This window comes from Rhipicephalus microplus, chromosome 3 (genome assembly GCF_043290135.1).
Source record: "Rhipicephalus microplus isolate Deutch F79 chromosome 3, USDA_Rmic, whole genome shotgun sequence".
Lineage (NCBI taxonomy): Eukaryota > Metazoa > Arthropoda > Arachnida > Ixodida > Ixodidae > Rhipicephalus > Rhipicephalus microplus.
The window spans coordinates 39,228,218-39,245,206 of record NC_134702.1 but is presented as its reverse complement, the minus strand read 5'-3'; the positions used below and the strand labels follow the sequence as shown (position 1 = coordinate 39,245,206).

The following is a 16,989-nucleotide window of genomic DNA, read 5'->3' as shown; positions in this document are numbered from 1 at the left end:
TTCTCTAATCGACTACCATTCCAAAGGGCCAGAAATTTGTTTCACACATACGGTTACTTCTGAGGTCATCATTGAACTTCTGTCTTCAATCTTCAGCAGGGAAGGGTTTCCTGATGCCATAGTTACGGACAATGGTACACAGTTTCAGTCCCAACATTTCGAGGCTTTTCTTTCACAACGAAGAATTCAGCACTTGAGGTCACCAGTTTTCTATCCCCAATCAAATGGGCAAATCGAGCGCTTTAATCGCGTTCTGAAGGAACACATCCATATCGCCCAATTAGAGCACCGTCCCCTCAAGCAAGTCTTAACTGAATGTTTAGCTTCGTACAGGTTCACACCACAAGGCACCACTGGAGTGTCTCCTGCTCAACTTCTCCACGGTAGGCAACCGCGAGTTGCTCTCGACATAGTCTTTTTTCCTCGTAACATAGCAGTGTCTTCTCCTGATCAAATCCGCACCAGGATTTTTTCTCATCAACAAGCAATGAAAAGGTATGTCGACACCCGTCGAGGTGCAAAGCAGTCCAAAGTTCGCACTGGCGATCTAGTCAAGGTTCGTGTGCCAGGCAAGCGCCCCAAGTATCGGGGTCCTTACAAAGTCTTGGGCCAGGTTAGCCCCACTTCGTTTCGCTTAAGTGATGGTAACATCTGGAATACTTCGCGCCTTGTTATTTTTCATACGGATTCGCCTTCAACACCTAAAAGTCTTCCCTATCACGTTCCGTCCGCGCCTTTCAACTATACATCAGATTATTACATGTGGCCTCCATGTACAGGCATTTCTTCTTCAAGGGGGGGAGGAGTTACCAGTCGGTGTCGCTGGTTCAACTACACCAAGTCATACGGTTCACTTTGAACCTTCAAACACGGCTGAGACCGTTGAACCAGAATCCGGTTCACAAAATTCTTCTGAAGCTCATGCTGCGAGCTCTGATGAGACTACGAATTGCAACGCTCGTTCAGAGCCTTCACAATCTTCCACTGCTCTTGATGTGTCACATCAGAGCACAAGTGACCAAGGTGCAGACACACCTGATTCTACACCCTAAGCGGAAGCGGCAGAAGCCGCGTCGGTTCGAAGACTACGTGATGTATAACTCTTGTTCCGAACAGTTGTGTACATTTTTCTTGTTGTCAGTGCATTTTCAGGACTTGTGTGTGAGTTCGGTGTGCCGTGCTCTGGATTTTCATGTGTTCTAATGTACATACCTTGTAAAATATGTTGGTATCGAGCATGTGTATATATAAACAGTGTATAGGTGTGCTTTTTTCGAGGAGGGGATGATTGTTGTGTTCTGGGTTTTCGGTTTCGGATAGACATGTGAGGATGCCAGGGGGCGCCGCTCTGGAATCGAGGATTTCAAGGCGACTGTAAAATAAACAGTGTGTGTTAGGTAACCGTGGAGTGCGGTTGTGTACTTTTCCTTCGGCGTTTCGCGCCAACCCGCGTGTTCGGGCTGGTCGGTGTCCCCGCCGGCCGCGTACGTCTCCGTCGGCCGTCTTCTTCTGCTTAGTCGGGACCAACCAGCCCCAACACAGCAACAAGCCCAAGCACTTCGGACATGTCTTGGCCTTCCAAGATGCTCATCGACAGTGGCAACTATTGTTATCGCACTAAAACAGCCGCTCACAATGCACGTCATTGTCGAGACACTGAGAGCTCGCATTCGGCATTTATCACGCCTACCGTCGCATCATTTAGCGTGTTTGACTGCGTGGAAGCCCCATTATTCGTTCTGTGGTATTGTGACAAAACATTGCATATTACCGCCTGGCTTCAAACTTGCGATGCATCCACCAGCTGATTTATAGTCTCCGTCAACCTGACGTGTGCTTATCAGTTCCTGGAATCGTTAAGAAGGCACACATGTCACCGCTAGCCCTGAAGCAATTGACTTTGCGTCTGTTGGACAAAATGTACTTCGACCGCATACATGTTTACACCGATGGCCGCACTAATTCTAACAGCTCTACAGGAGCAGTGGTAATATTATCTGATAATGTGTTGCTTCAATACAAGTTTTCTCACAACACGACGTCGACAGCAGCAGAGCTCGCAGCGCTTCAAGGTGCAGTAAAGTACATTCTTCGGCAGCAACCTATCTTTTTGTGACTCGAGGTCAGCCTTACAGACACTATGGTTTGGAATGCAGCATGGGTTACACGAACAATCAGTATATAAGATAAGGTACGACTACCACGAAGCGCTCAAAGAAGGTCACGATATTGTATTTCAGTGGTTGCCGAAACATTGCAGAATCGTCGGCAATGACCGCGTGAAGGAAGCTGCTCGATCGGTTCATGACCAAGACCTGCGTACGCCCATACCACTCTTGAGAACGGACGCTGCAAGACGACTACAATCACTTGCTCACCGTATAACTCTCATACAATGGAATACGCCGGGTTTCCCCAACACGCACCTGTATTCGATCGACTGAAACTTGCAACTTCGTTTGCCATCCGAGTTCCCACGATGCGCTGAAACTTTACTGTATCGCATCAGCTAGGTTAGGTCACGATCTACGATGACACCTAAGAAGCTATGACTGCTCTTATATGCAATTGATCTGCCATCGATGCACAATAGGTAGAAAGACATCGGTTTGCGTGTAAACGCCATCGCTGCGCATTTTTCTGTGGCGATAGTAAAACATTGCTGGCGAAGGTTTGCCGATGTCATTGCTGCCGATTTCTGTATGCATGCGCGCACTTGAGGCCATGTCACGCCTGACGCCCAAACGCAGATATCATCAGCGTAGATAGATATATAAAGCGTCTGTGGTAGCATTTCAGTGAGCCCCACCAGAAACAGGTTGAAAAGAGTCGGACTCAGAACGCCACCTTGTGGCACGCCACGACTTGTGAAATGCTTATTCATAGGCCCACCTTCAGTTAGAACGAACATGGATCTCTTTGTGAGGTGGCTTATTACCCATCGAAAGACACGACCTCCAAGTTCAGCTGCTTCAATTAAGAGCATGGAGAACAGCCTCATGGGTCACGTTGTCATAGGCACCCTTCACGTCTAAGAACAGAGCTACCGACAGCCGCTTCTTAGCTTTCTGTTGCTGAACAGAAGTCACTAAGTCAATGACGCTATTAATTGAGGACCGACCTCGTCGAAAGCCAGCCATAGCATCAGGATATAAGTTATAATGTTCCAGGTAGCATTCCATGCGTGTAAGCAGCATCCTCTTTATGACCTTGCCGACGCAGCTTGCTAGTGCTATAGGCCGGTCTGATGTCAAATCCAATGGAGACTTTGAAGGCACCAGGCGACGGCACTTCCACTCATCAGGCACCAATCCATCGTGCCAAGTTACTGAAAAGTGGCTGTAAGGGCTATGACCACGCGTTATACATGTGACAGACCTTCGTAAATAATCTTTCGTGGACCAAATATTACCTGACTGAACTACAGATATATTTAGAGAGTAGTTGGTATCAATTTCGGGCAATTATTACCGCACGACTCTGTCAGATTGCAAACAGTTACTCTCAATGCGCCTTATTGATTTAGGCAGAGGACCAACTTCAAACATTTATTGCCTACCACTCCATGAGTTTCGGTTCATTAGTCTTCGATGTATTTCCCTTCGACGGTTTCTTCTTTTTCTTTTTTTGTTTCTTATTAGTCGATACTGTGGTAATTGAGGTGGTAATTGAGGACTCAATGGTGGGCGTGCTTGCTGTCGTGCTTTTTATTTCAACACCTTTAGTTGGGGACGTGCTGCTGGGAACTATCACGCCTGGTGGTAATTCTCCATAGCATAAACCGTCATAGCACGTTCCGTTTTTCTGCGGGGTGTACTAAAGAGAAAAAAATAAGACACTTGTTTTATCACATTCAATCTTTTTTAATCATTCATACTTTACTCTTGAAGCAGGATAAATAATTTACTTTTGACAGAACAGGAGGAATGTTAAATGAACACTTTACAGAGACCAACAAATAATCTTCAAAACGTTTCCAAGGTTACAATGATTACCTGACAGATCGACATATATGTGTATCAGTACCTATATGAGGTAGAAGAGGTAGAGATGTATGTGTCCATTTTAACGTGTTTAAAACCAAGGCGAGTTATGCCGCAGGCGAGTTACGCCACAGGAAAAACTTGCCTGCGGCATGCATTGATATTTGGTCTCTTCAGGTACATTTTACCTTAATCGTACGTAAAGCCAAATCGATGGCCAGTAACAGGCTTCCTTCATTCGCAGTGCAGACACGCGCGCGCGTTCTGTGGTGTGCATGCGTACATGTCTGTGTGTGAGTGCGTGTGTGTGTGTGTGTGCGTGGCCGCGCGTGTGCGTGTGTGTGTCTGAGTATGTTTGTGTGCGTGTAGGTGTATGTGTTTGTGTGCATGTGCGTGCGTATGTCTGTGTTTGGAGGCATGTGTGTGTTTGTGCTTAGAGACATTTTGATTATAGTTGCGTAATACGCCAACATACTGTCTGAAGAGCTGTCTGAAGAGCGGTTTGAGCAGTAGTCTTCCTGGTGTGAAGTTCATAACGTGTTGTGAACAGAATTGGCATAAGGTAAGGGTGGTGCTTTTCTGTTATGCTGAATCTAGCTGGTAGGTTCGCCATCAAATCAACCTAAGATATAAAAATCAAACTTCAAGTTAACTTACAAAACATGTGGTGAAATTGTAGAAATAGCCCTTCTCCCAAGGGGACGTTGGGTCCTCCTGACAATAGTAAATGCAGCGGTTCCACATTTTGTCCTGCATAGATATTGATCCAAATTCAACATTTCGAGGCATGGAATAAAGAAGTAAAGTTAAACAGTTATCATAGGCATTACCTGTATAGGATCCCATGTTTTGTTTGGGCACAATTGCTGCCCGGCTGTTTGGCCATGAAGAAGCGGCACTGAAACATGTAACGACCCAACTTTTGAGTGTCACCACCTCAGACTTGACCTTGAAATATTGTTATGACCGCCATGATTATTGAAGTTCTTTTGGCGTTTGTGAACTGGACGAAAATATTTCGACGCATTCCAAGCAAGGATGTGCCGTTAAGACGGGTTGATTTCCTGACAGCAAAAGGTGAAAAAAAAAAAATTCCAGGACCGGTTCGTGCAAGAAAAAACGGACGAGCAAAGAAAGGTCATTGTGAACTCGACACTTCATTCAAGGCTTTCTAGAGAAACAAGGAGGCAACTGGGCCACTTTCGAGGTCACCGTGGATCTAGAGAAACCGGAACCAGCGTGGTATTTTCAGTTTGGGCTGAAAGCTAAAACCCAAACCAGTTGTAGCTGCACCTGGCGAGGAGAAGCAAAGCTTCTTCGGGGAGAAGCGACGCCCCTGAAATTTGCAGTTAAGCAGTAACTTCTAGCAAACGATAAGGGATTGAATATGTGGTTGATGGAAAGGAAAAAGGCACTATCTTCTACACCCCTTGCGGGAGCACGCCTCAGCACCTCGATGACGAGGGATTAGTCGACCACTCTTTCTTTCCCCTCTCTCCATGGCATTGGCTAAATGGAGTGGCAGGTTTGACGATAAGCTGTCAGTCCACTACGCTGTCCTGCCACAACGCAGTCAGGTAAGTTTGGCACGTGTACCGGGAACCGGTTTTCCGAACCTCACACTACGGCCGAAGGGTTCTTGGAAACTAAGGTCATCTAGGATCATCGAATGTGCACAAAATCTTGGTTGACGTGGGCAAAACGTTGGTGCAGTGCGTTTTGGGCATCTTGTAGTCTGTGCTCTCTGCACGTGCATTGTGTGGTGTCTTTCCCCGCCTTCGTGGGTGGAGCACCTAGACCATCGAGCGCCGTATTGGCTGAAGCCGTGGACAATGCGCCCAGGGTTGGCAACGCGGCACTATATAAGCGGAAAATCTTTTGTATATTTTCAGTACTTCTGTTAAGTTCTTGAGTTCTGGTTCATACTTGATCACTTGATCACCTCTCTTCGAATTCTCAGTTACCAACCATGTAAATAAATTGTTGTCGTTCTTATGAGCGCATCATCTGACTTGTTCGTCGATGGGTCCTAGAACGGGGGCCTGCTACCAGAATGACACCCGCAGAAACCGGAGTCGCAACAATAGGCGTGCGCAAGTTCTCTTTCAGAGAGAGGGAAGGTTTGCGACGGTTTTTCACAGCGCCCCCTTCCTATTAAATTAATGTACGGGGAAGATGTAGTGCCTCCCCTTTTAGATGACTAAGAGGGGAGGGGACTGACACCCCCTTTCTCTCGTGAGCACGCCTATAGCCTGATGTGTGCACTCGCTGTACATTCTACATCTCGTCAAAAGTGCACCGGAAGTGGTATAGAAACACTGTCGAAATTTGGGCTTGTTGGTGCATTGTGACGACTGAAAATAGCGCTAAGAAACGGGGACACAAGAAGAGGACACACGGCACAGGCGCTAACTTCCAACATAATGTTTATTACCACCGCACGCTCGCCTATATCACCAAAAAATATCACATGACATGAATGATGCGCACAAAAAATTAAAGTCTTAGAAAATACAATTCTTTATCACTAAGCGTAAGAGAGGGAGTGCTGACGCACTTAGACCCCAGTGAAGCGATAGCCTCAGCCTCAATAATCTCTCTAGTAAGCTTATCAAACATTCTCTTGATAACTGTGCATGCAATGAATATCGGCGCGCAGCCGCAGGATTTACAATGTATGGCCAACCAACTCCCCTGGCCGTTTTTTCACATTATTACAATGTTCTCTTAATCGATCATTAAGGCAACGGCCCGTCTGTCCAATACACTCTTTACCACAAGAAAGCGGGATACGATAAACAACGCATATGATGCAGGTAACATAAACAGTTGGATGCTTCTTACTACACTTTTTGGGTTTTCTGTCACGGTCATGAAGGCCACAAAGGCTGACCAACTTCTTGGGAGCCGAAAAGACAACCCAAACTTCAGAGCGCTTAGCTAATTTCTTTAGGTTGTGCGATATCTTGTGAAAGTATGGTATGACGACTAGGTGCTTCGGTTTCTCGGCATCACGACTCGCTGTACATCCTGGGTTGCGAAGCGTACGAAGCAAGCCTTCTGCAACTGAAGTTTGGACGTGCATAGGATAACCTGCTTTCAACAAACGGTCTGACTGATTATGAAAACTATTGGCGATTTCGTGCTCACAAGATTTGCTTAAAGCATGTCGAAAACAATGACTGATGATGCCTCTTTTCACTAGTTTAGAGTGAGCTGATTGGTACGGAAGGACCGGTTTGTTCGTACGTGGTTGGTACGCCCAACATATGCGGTTAGGATGAAATGTGAAGAGGACATCGAGGAATTTTATGGCATTGCTCTCAGGTAGTTCGTGTGTGAGAGTCAACGGTTTAAAACACTCAGAAAAATGTAAAATTATTTTTGCCAAACCTGCCTCGTCCGCTACCGTGTCGTTAGTTAATAAAACAAGATAGTCATCGACATACCGGAACACTTTTTTTATCTTCAAATTATCAAGATGTAGGTAAATCGATCTGTCAATTCTGCTTAAAAATATGTCGCTTAAAATGGGCGCAATGCAAGACCCGATACAGATTCCGTCATTTTGAATAAAAGGCTTGTCATCCCATGAAATGTAGGTCGTCTTGAGGTAAAATGATAAAAGTTCTAAAAACCGACTTACAGGAACACCACACTCGGTTTGAAATCTAACAGAGCCAAACAAATCTATGCACTCTTCAACCGCAGGAAGCAACTGATCATGGGGAATGGAATAATACAAATCAGTCACGTCGACTGAAAAACCATAAACATGCTCATCAACACAAGTTTTCACATAATTTATGACTTGATCAGAACTTTTTACAATGAAAGGATCATCAACGTCAAGCCGGTTCAACTGTTCTTGCAAAAAAGTAGCAATCGATTTTTGCCAAGTATCACATTCTGAAACAATTACCCTAAAAGGCATAATGCTCTTGTGAGTCTTTGCATTAAAAAACACTTTTAAAAAGTCATGCTTACTATTTGTGATGCCACCGACAACTCGAGAGAGGTTAAGGTCTTTGCATAGCTTTTTTTGCTTCCGATTCAACTTTTTCAATGCGGACGTCCTCGCGAGAGGATAAAACAGAGCTTACTGCAGTGTGAGCCTTAGAACCAAACAGAAAGTTTGTAAGCAATGCACCATCTTATCTGACTTACAAAACTACTCTGCAGAGTTGCTAATTATTAGTAATAAAATGGCGAGACTGATGTTCAGTAAAAAAAAGTGTTCGTGTATTCAAATTCAGGCACACCTCAAAACGTAAGTCAGTCAAAAATTAACGGCAACCTGCCACCATGATGTGCTTGAAAATAAGATCGAAATTTCAACGCGTAAAGTAAATCACCAGAATTTACCTTTAACTACTTTACGATTGAAAAAGGGGGATCAGCAAAACGAAACGAAGCGGCAGGTTCTTTTCAAAATGATCTGGCAACATTTCGCAGAATCTTAGTAGCAACAATAACAATGCCTTAGCAAATTATGGCAGAAACCAGCAGCGAACTGCCCTGTTAGGCCAATGGCAAATTAGCATGTTTGTACAGTCTTCCTTTTAGCCCAAGTTACTGGCGTCGACCACTGGCAATTTCTGTTGCTCAAAATCTGATGGCATGGTGGATGGCTGCACTGCTCACTTCAGAACTCCAAGACCCCATATGTGCCGTCCAGCGAGCCAACATTGCGAGATCAACAGCGCCCATGGGCCATCTAAGCGGCCTCAGGCTTGGGCCTCCCAATCACCGAATTTCACTCAATATTTGGGGTAGGCATTTGTAGCACAGAAGCGTATTGTGTGAATTATTCGAAAATTAATCATCTCATGGCATCTTCATTACATGGCACGGGTGAGCACCGGAGAGCCCTGGTTCACCGTTTCGTAAATATAGCGATTGGGCACGTGACAGTCGCACACATGGCGAAAATGCTTGTATGTGCAACGCATAAAACTGTGCAACGCATAAAAAAAATAATCTAAGCTCATTTCTTCCCTTTACCATACTCTTCCCCACGTACAGGGTCGCAAAAAAGGAAGGTTTATTTAAATCATATTTCTTTCTCCATCCTTCATTTCGTCCATACACGCAAAAAAAGTATACGCTTGGTCGAAAAACTGCAGTAAAGGAAATAATAAAGCTCGCATAGAAAAAAATCGGTGAACAAGGGCCGTGTGCTCAAGCGGACGTTTGGACAAGTGGCTAGGTCTTCTTCAAGAATATAGCTAAGCCTTGAAGAAGACAAGTCCGCTTGTCGGAATGTCGGATGGTCGAGCACACATTCCCTGTTCACGACTTTTTCCGGATGCTTAGCCGAGTCGTTCTGACTGAATTATTAACTACAGTACCTAACCATCCTACATAGCTCATTCAGTCAAGTAATCATAGCGAAGAAAAGGTGAGTTGCCGTTAGCCGCAGCTGATGGTTGAAGCCTACGCTTAAAAGCAACACGACTCATTTGAATGTGAATCAGCGCATTTGCCACTCCCCACTGGCAAACAATAGGCTCCTGACATCATGCTCGTAAGCAAAGCTGGAAACTTTCAATGCCTTCGTCACATTAGCTGTACAGCGAACAGTCTCACAAGAAAGTACCTCTTATGCTGCTAAGTGATTCAGGAGATCTGAGTGACGTACATTGTTGCAGAACTTAATGGACACTGACGCAGGTAAGAGCAAGCGCAGCTGAAGAATAAAACAAGGCCTAGCCACAAAGCTGAAAATTAGACTATCTGATTGCGTGACCGCTAGCTCGTCTAGCATTTTCATACAAAGTTTACGCAAATTTTTACTGAAATTCATTGCATGCTTTGAAATACATAACCAACTAACCCAAAGATCCTGCCACTCGGTTCTGTGGCACCCACCCACAGAGGCCGATCCCCCTCTGTTGGCGGATGCCACCAATGCAAGACGAACGAACCACGTTTAGCCTCACACTTATATTCTGTGTCGAACACGATGGAGACAATACCCGTCTATCACTGATGATTATGATTATTTTCGGAAGAATGGCACAACACACCACAGGGGATCAGCCACGAGGCATACGGCAGTAGATTTTGTGAAACAAAAAAATAATAATTAAGGGGCAGAGAGAGAAAGAGGAGAATAAAAGGTGGGAGAAGGATATGCGAGAAAGATAACCTATAAGGAAGCAAAATGTTTGTGATAATTTTGGTGTCATTTAATGCAATGCTACTTAACGGTAAACATATGAACTCATTCATATAGTTAACGTAAATGATAAATGAAAGATAATGTTCCAGATGTACTGATAGTATTAACATGGTATTCTCTTTTATTATCTTGAATAATTAAATGCAGCATCGTAAATGACCCTGTTGCAGCGCCCTAGTGCTGACGCCCCAAGGGAGAGTTATTTCTTTGTTTTTAATTTCAAATACTGCAAATCCTTCGGAGGGATTATTAGAATAGTGCGAGTGAATTTATACATGAATGTGCTCAAGTAATGCAAACGACAAAATATGCACCCTGTAAGAAATAAACATTTCCACACATAAACAAATTCTGACACTGTAAATTAACACACAGTAAGCAGTTTCATCAAGCAGACCACATTATCCCCAAAGGAACAATAAAGTATCAATAAACCGAGCGACATGAGTCCGTGTCAAACAGCTTCTGTCTTCCTCCGTGCCTGTCTTCCTCCGTGCTGGTAAGGGGATCTCCCCCCCCCCCCCCGTACTTCTCAACACTTCTATTGCTACAGGCAAAAGCAACCGTCATGCGGGAAACAATGACATACAACCACGAAAGGCAACAGTCAGTCAAGGACCTTTATTTGGTCCTGAGAATACGAGAATGCCCCCGTCAGGGGGTACCGTCTGGGGGCCCCACCCACGATGGCACCGGGAGGTTAAAGCCCTCGTCGACTTCGCGGCCTCTCTGGACAGCCCTTAGCTGCTGGTCCTTTGCGGAGCTGCTGATAAGCTGGACCCAGTCTTCCTCAGTGGAGGGAGACCCTGAGCCCCCGTGCAAGTCGTGACACTGCCACAGTATGTGCTGGTGGGTGCACCTCGGATGACCACAGCGCGGACAGCGTTGGTCTATTCCGTCTACGAGTTTTGACCAAATAAACGGACATGGATACGTATTTGTAACATTCGCAGGGTGATTGCCTGTGGTCTGTTTAGGTGTGGGTGTGGAAGCGGAAACTTCTTACGCCCTAGCTGATAGAGCTTGCAGACCTCGTTGAAAGTGAGAAGAGGGTCCCTTTGCCACTGCCCTCCCTCAGCCTCCGAGTTCCCACTTCCGGCGCGGTGTGTGAGACCTGGCGCCTGGGAGTGTGCAAGTTCGTTGGCGTTTGGGATGGTTTCGTGAACATCACTGCCCACATGACCAGGGAACCAAATTATATGCTTTTTGCCTGTCCAAGATGCAGCAGAGAGAAAGCACGCGGCTTCTTTGCACACCGAGCCTTTCATAAATGCTCTAGTGGCGGCTCGCGAGTCCGTGTAAATTGTAGAATGGTTCTTTGTGGCCATGGCGATGGCCACTGCCACCTGCTCGGCTTTGTCGGCATCCGAGTTTTCGAGCGTAAGTGATGTCAGCAGCTCTCCCCGTAACGACGTAGCCGCTGAAACAAAGTGATTAGAAGCTGCGTATAGCGCTGCGTCAACGAAGGCGACATTGTCCTCAATCGTAGCCGCTGTTCGAAAAAGGGCTCTGGCCCTTGCTTTGCGTCTGCCGCAGTTGTATTGGGGGTGCATGTTTCTAGGTAACTGACATACTGTATACATTTCCCTGACTTTGATAGGGAGCGCGCACTCCCTCTGTCTGGAAATGGGAGACCGTATACCAATATGCGCTAGTAACTATCTGCCAGCCTCCATGGAAGCCAGTCTTGCAACTTGCGCGACCTGTTGTGCCTCTATTATTTCACTGAAGGTGTTGTGGACACCCAGCGCCAATAGATGTTCTGTACTGGTGCTCTGTGGGAGACCCAGTACCTTTTTTATGTTCTTGCGAATTATTGATTCTAATCGGGCTTCATCCCTCCTGCTCCACTCATGGGCCAAGGCGATGTAGTTGATGTGGCTCATTAGGAAGGCGTAAAAGAGTCTACGAAGGTTCTCCTCGGATAACCGCCCTCGTTTGTTCGCCACCCTCGTGATTAATTTACGAACGGCAACAATGAAGTGTGGCAACGTGAAATGACAAATGACCCCAATAAAGGATCAGGTAGCCATATCGCAGTGGGGTAGCAGCTACCCAAGTATTGTAGAAATGAGCAGTTGACTACCCTGTTAAGCCGAAAGAAAATTAGCAGGATTATGTATAATTTCCACACTCTCGAGCTATTAACATCGACCACAAACAAGTTTTACTACTGACCACAAAGATACGGTAGGTCAGGTAGCCAATCGGCTTGGTCCATGCAGTACTCTTATGGTGATGCGTAGTCAGAAGAGTAAATTAAGAGAAAAAGAAGGCTTAGTTTTCAAAACTCGTTATTCTTACCCCCGTATTCACAAACGCTGCTTGACTTGAACTTGACTTGTCACTAACTTCAATGCAACACAAACGCGTTTCTCGCGCGCTGTCCGTAGGCGGTGCAAAGGCAGCGCAAACGCACAGGCACGTTTCAAACGCGCTGCACTGAAGGTGGTTTCAAGTCAAGTTCAAGGCAAGGAGCGTTTCTGAATACGGGGGTTAGTCTCAGCTTCCTTTACTAAATTTTTACACATGGGTTGACTACGTTTTAATTCAAAATCTCTAAACACATGATCATCCGCCATGGTGGTCTTAGTCAAGTTCAAGGCAAGGAGCGTTTCTGAATACGGGGGTTAGTCTCAGCTTCCTTTACTAAATTTTTACACATGGGTTGACTACGTTTTAATTCAAAATCTCTAAACACATGATCATCCGCCATGGTGGTCTAGTGGCAAAGGCACTCGGCTGCTGATCCGAAGCTCACAGGATCGAATCCCTGCCGCAACGGCTGCATTCTAGATAGAGGCGAAAATGTTTTAGGCCCGTGTGCTTAGATTTATATACACGTCAAAGAACTAACTCCAAATGATCAAAACTTCCCTAGCCCTCCACTACGGCATCTCTCATAATCATGTTGTGGTTTTGGGACGTTAAACCCCGACAATTGTCATTGTTATTATCTAAACACGCGATTCCAAGTATAAAACAGAAACAGTAAGTTCTTACCAAACGCAAATAGAAGATATAAGAAGCCCATTCTAAGAGCCACACACGGAAAGCACGGTGGCGCAAGAAGGGCTTCACTGGCTTTAATGATCATGTACCACGAGCAGCGCACTTTCCCTTTTATTTGTGCTTTTCACTCTGCCCATCATCACGTTGTAAAGCATTAAAATTTAGGTGTAATCATGAGCAGCAAAAACAAACAAAAGTGACTAATAAAAGTCAACCTGTGAACGAACTTTTAGGAGCAGTCTAACAATCTGTAGCTCAAAAGCGGTTATTCCCCTTACCATTCACGCATGTGCATTTGCCCCATGTATTCTTTCTAGTAGTTATACGCAGTGGAACTCATGCGGCGCAGCTACTTTCCATAAGTAGTCTGGGCGCTCTAACAGATCGATAGTTTCTTCACTTCAACTCACGCGATGTTACCGCAAACGTATTACGAGTTATCTACTCGGAAGTGGTAAACTGTCTTGCAAGGCTTAGCGAAAATTATGTGCTGCTGGTATGGAAGCTTCATCTCCACAGTATGCGTTTCTGTACAGTACTATTCCAACGAGTGTCATTCGTGCGACGCAGGAATGCCGTGACACTTCGACGTATTTTTTATCTGTTCTTTTTGTATATGTGAAGTAACATACACACAGAAACGAAAAAAGGCCAGCCCTCGGACATTTGCGTCTTCGTCCTCTAAATGTTCTCAAACACACTTGAAGGTCAACAAGAGGACAAGTAGTGAGAATTGAAGATGCCAAGAGGTTTTTTGGCCAACAGTGCACATCACGTCGCCTGCCACTTCACCGGCCTTCTTTTTATCACACGTCAAGATCCAGTCTTTCACCTGTCTATGTATAAAAACTCAAAGCTTAATACAACAATCAAAATAACAGTGAATTTATGTTTTATTCGTGCATTATGATAAATCAAGTGAGAAATCAAAGGTTGTACAAACCTGTTTCCTCACAATCTGCACGTTAGGCCATGATCGGTGCATCAGACATACGAGTAAATAAAAGGCATTGAAGACATGAGGACACCGCAGATTATAGGCGAGGAGCATTCAATGTTCGAGTAATTCCTGATCAGTGTTACGAGTAAGGCCTACATTGCAGCAATAAGTATAACGTCGAATGGAGAGAACACCTGGAAAACTGAGGTGGCTGTGACAGCTTTAAAAATTAAAAAAAAAGATTCATTCCGTTATTTACATGAAGACTTATGCATGTTTTCTTTTGTTCTGTTTTTTTTTCTCACAAAGTTTCCTGCCACGCAATTTATGGCAGATCCTCTTGGCGGGTTAACCCACTCCCCAACCGACCGACCAACTGACTGACTGACCAACACACATACCCGGCAGACGTGAAAGTGAACGCTTCACGAAACAGGGATCTGGTTATCCATCACAAAGCGTTTCGCAGGACAGCAATCATGGCTGTCTTCCAATAGCATGGGCAGGAACACTGAGCACGTGACCCTTGCGACTGCGGATTACACTGCATTTGTGATCCAACCATCTCCAAAAGCCCCATCCTCCTAACAAAATAATAGTATTAATTCAACGATAATAATGCTGTGTAATGCGAATTCTGAGCACACCATCGTGTTAGGGTAAGGCCTGCTGTGTTTGAAGTTTTGGCTTTCCGCAGCCACGTGCCATACATCATCTAGCGTGAACGGTCAGCTAGAGAGAGAGAAAATGAAGTTGAGGGAAAGACAGGGACGTTAACCAGAAGAAGAGTTCTGGCTTGCTACCCTGCACTGGGGATAGGGAAATGGGTATGAAAAGGTAAGGAGGGGAAAAAAGGGAAAGGAACGGTTGAAGAAAAAAATCACAGAACATTCACAGAGTGAATGATGATGAGTGGGGCGAAGCGTCCATTCGTTCATACTTCCGTGCGTCCATCCATTCGTCCGTAAATGCGTTCATGCGTCCGATCGCGTTCGAGAATGCAGACGACGCATGGGTAACCCCGACGAGACGCGAGCCAAGAAAGCCGAGCGCAAGCGTCTTCAATACACCCGCCGCCTGAGGGATTGGCCGCTAGGGGTCTTGGAGTGCAGCAGCACTTCGCTTCGGCTCCGTACCACGACAGCAAAAATTGCCAATCGCTGGTATCTCGAGTGCTCTCAACAACACGAACGCCTTCATACAGGTGAGTGCTCTCCACTAACCCCTCTTGAGGTTTCGGCGAGCCCCAGGAGGGCCACCAGGCCCAAAAACCAGGCCCCGTCGCGCCACCGCCGTGCTAGGCCTTGCGACGCGTCGCGCCGCAGCCTCCTCACCTTAGGCCAGCATGGAGGTTCGAGTACAAGGCACGGACATGGACCCAAGCCAGTATGACCCTCGGGACTGGACCCAAGTCCTCAGAGCCCAGGCAAACCTCCGGGAAACACGAAACGCGACCCACGGTACGAATGCCGATCCTTCTGTGCGAGAGACGCCGAGCCAGTCGCGCGAGACTCCGCAGACCGCCACAACTCCCGGGCTACAGAGCTCTTCGACGCAGCTGCGCGTTCTCCATACAACCACCCAAAAGATCAAGCAACTACCGCCCCTTCCACCCGACGGATTTAAAGTGGTGTTCCGCTCCCAGAGAGGCCTTGACCTTACGACGCTCCAGCCACGCTACCTCCTCAGCGCTCTCATGCAGGCCGCTGCGCTGACCGACCCATCTACGCTGACCCTCTGGATTCGCCCTGTCAATAACACTTGCACAGTGTCTGCGGTGAATAAAAAGGACGCGCTCAAGCTTGTGCAGCTACAGCGCATCACCTACGACAAGCATGAGTATGCGATGACGGCATACATCGCACCCCCCGATGGCTCAGTCAGGGGTGTTATTACAAATGCCTACTGGAAGGAATCACCACAAGAACTACTCGCGGACTTGATCTCCCGCAACCCACACGAAACTGTACTAGACGCTCGACGAATGGGACTCACGCGATCGATTCTCATTACCTTTGGACAAGCCACCGTCCCACGAAAGATTGTTTATGGTGGAGGACTGCTTCTGTGCACGCCCTATACACCAAGGGTCGAGACGTGCAGTAACTGCCGGACCATAGGCCACCGCACGGATGTATGCATACAACCTAGGACGCACAGGTGCCCCAGATGTGGCCAATTACACCCGAAGGAGGCAAATCCAACGTGTACTCCAGTCTGCATCATCTGCGAAGGCCCACATCTGTCGAGGACCCGGGAGTGTAAGCACCGGCACCTACCTAAAGTAACCAGGCCCAAGTCACCACGTGAACCACGATCACAGGAAGGAGTAGACCACTCACTACGCGGTGCAAGCACCAAGCGCTCTGAGCCACATGCCAGCCAACGAAAAGGGCAGTCGAAGAGTTCCTACCAACCTACATGGGCGGACAAGCTGAAGACGCCCAATGGGACCAGACCACCGGCAACCAACACTCCGCCTGCCTCGGACCCCCGTGACCAGGAGCTCCGGGCCCTGCGTGTGGAGGTAAGCCGTCTCACGACCCTTCTAACACAAAGCCCTACTCCCCCCTCACCTCCTTCGCAACAGCCGTCCCCAGAACAAGTCACCCCACCCACTGCGCAGTCACCCAACAGCCCCGCCACACACTCCTCACCCCCCCCCCCCCTTAAAAAGAAACGCAGTTCAGACTCAGTCGATGATTATCAGGCTGACCTAAGAAACTTGGAAGCCAAATTTGACGCCAAATTGGTAGCGTTGGAGGCGCGCATCGAAGCTAAATTTTCAACGATAGTCGAGCAGCAGTCTACTCGTTTTGAGCAACAGATGGATGCACTATTCACACGCCTAACCCAAACTCTAGAAACTA

The 16,989-nt window shown here is 46.6% G+C and overlaps 1 protein-coding gene across 1 annotated transcript; it reads right to left on the bottom strand.

The window, feature by feature from the left end:
• Positions 1-3,514: 3,514 nt before the first annotated feature.
• LOC142802846 (uncharacterized) lies at positions 3,515-13,301 on the bottom strand. The gene is made up of 4 exons (XM_075887906.1): positions 13,171-13,301; positions 4,814-4,881; positions 4,641-4,733; positions 3,515-3,816 (listed from the first exon to the last, which is right to left on the bottom strand). The coding sequence occupies exons 1-4, from the start codon at positions 13,262-13,264 to the stop codon at positions 3,556-3,558; spliced, it is 516 nt and encodes a 171-aa protein (XP_075744021.1). The 5' UTR covers positions 13,265-13,301; the 3' UTR covers positions 3,515-3,555.
• Between the last annotated feature and the right edge of the window lie 3,688 nt (positions 13,302-16,989).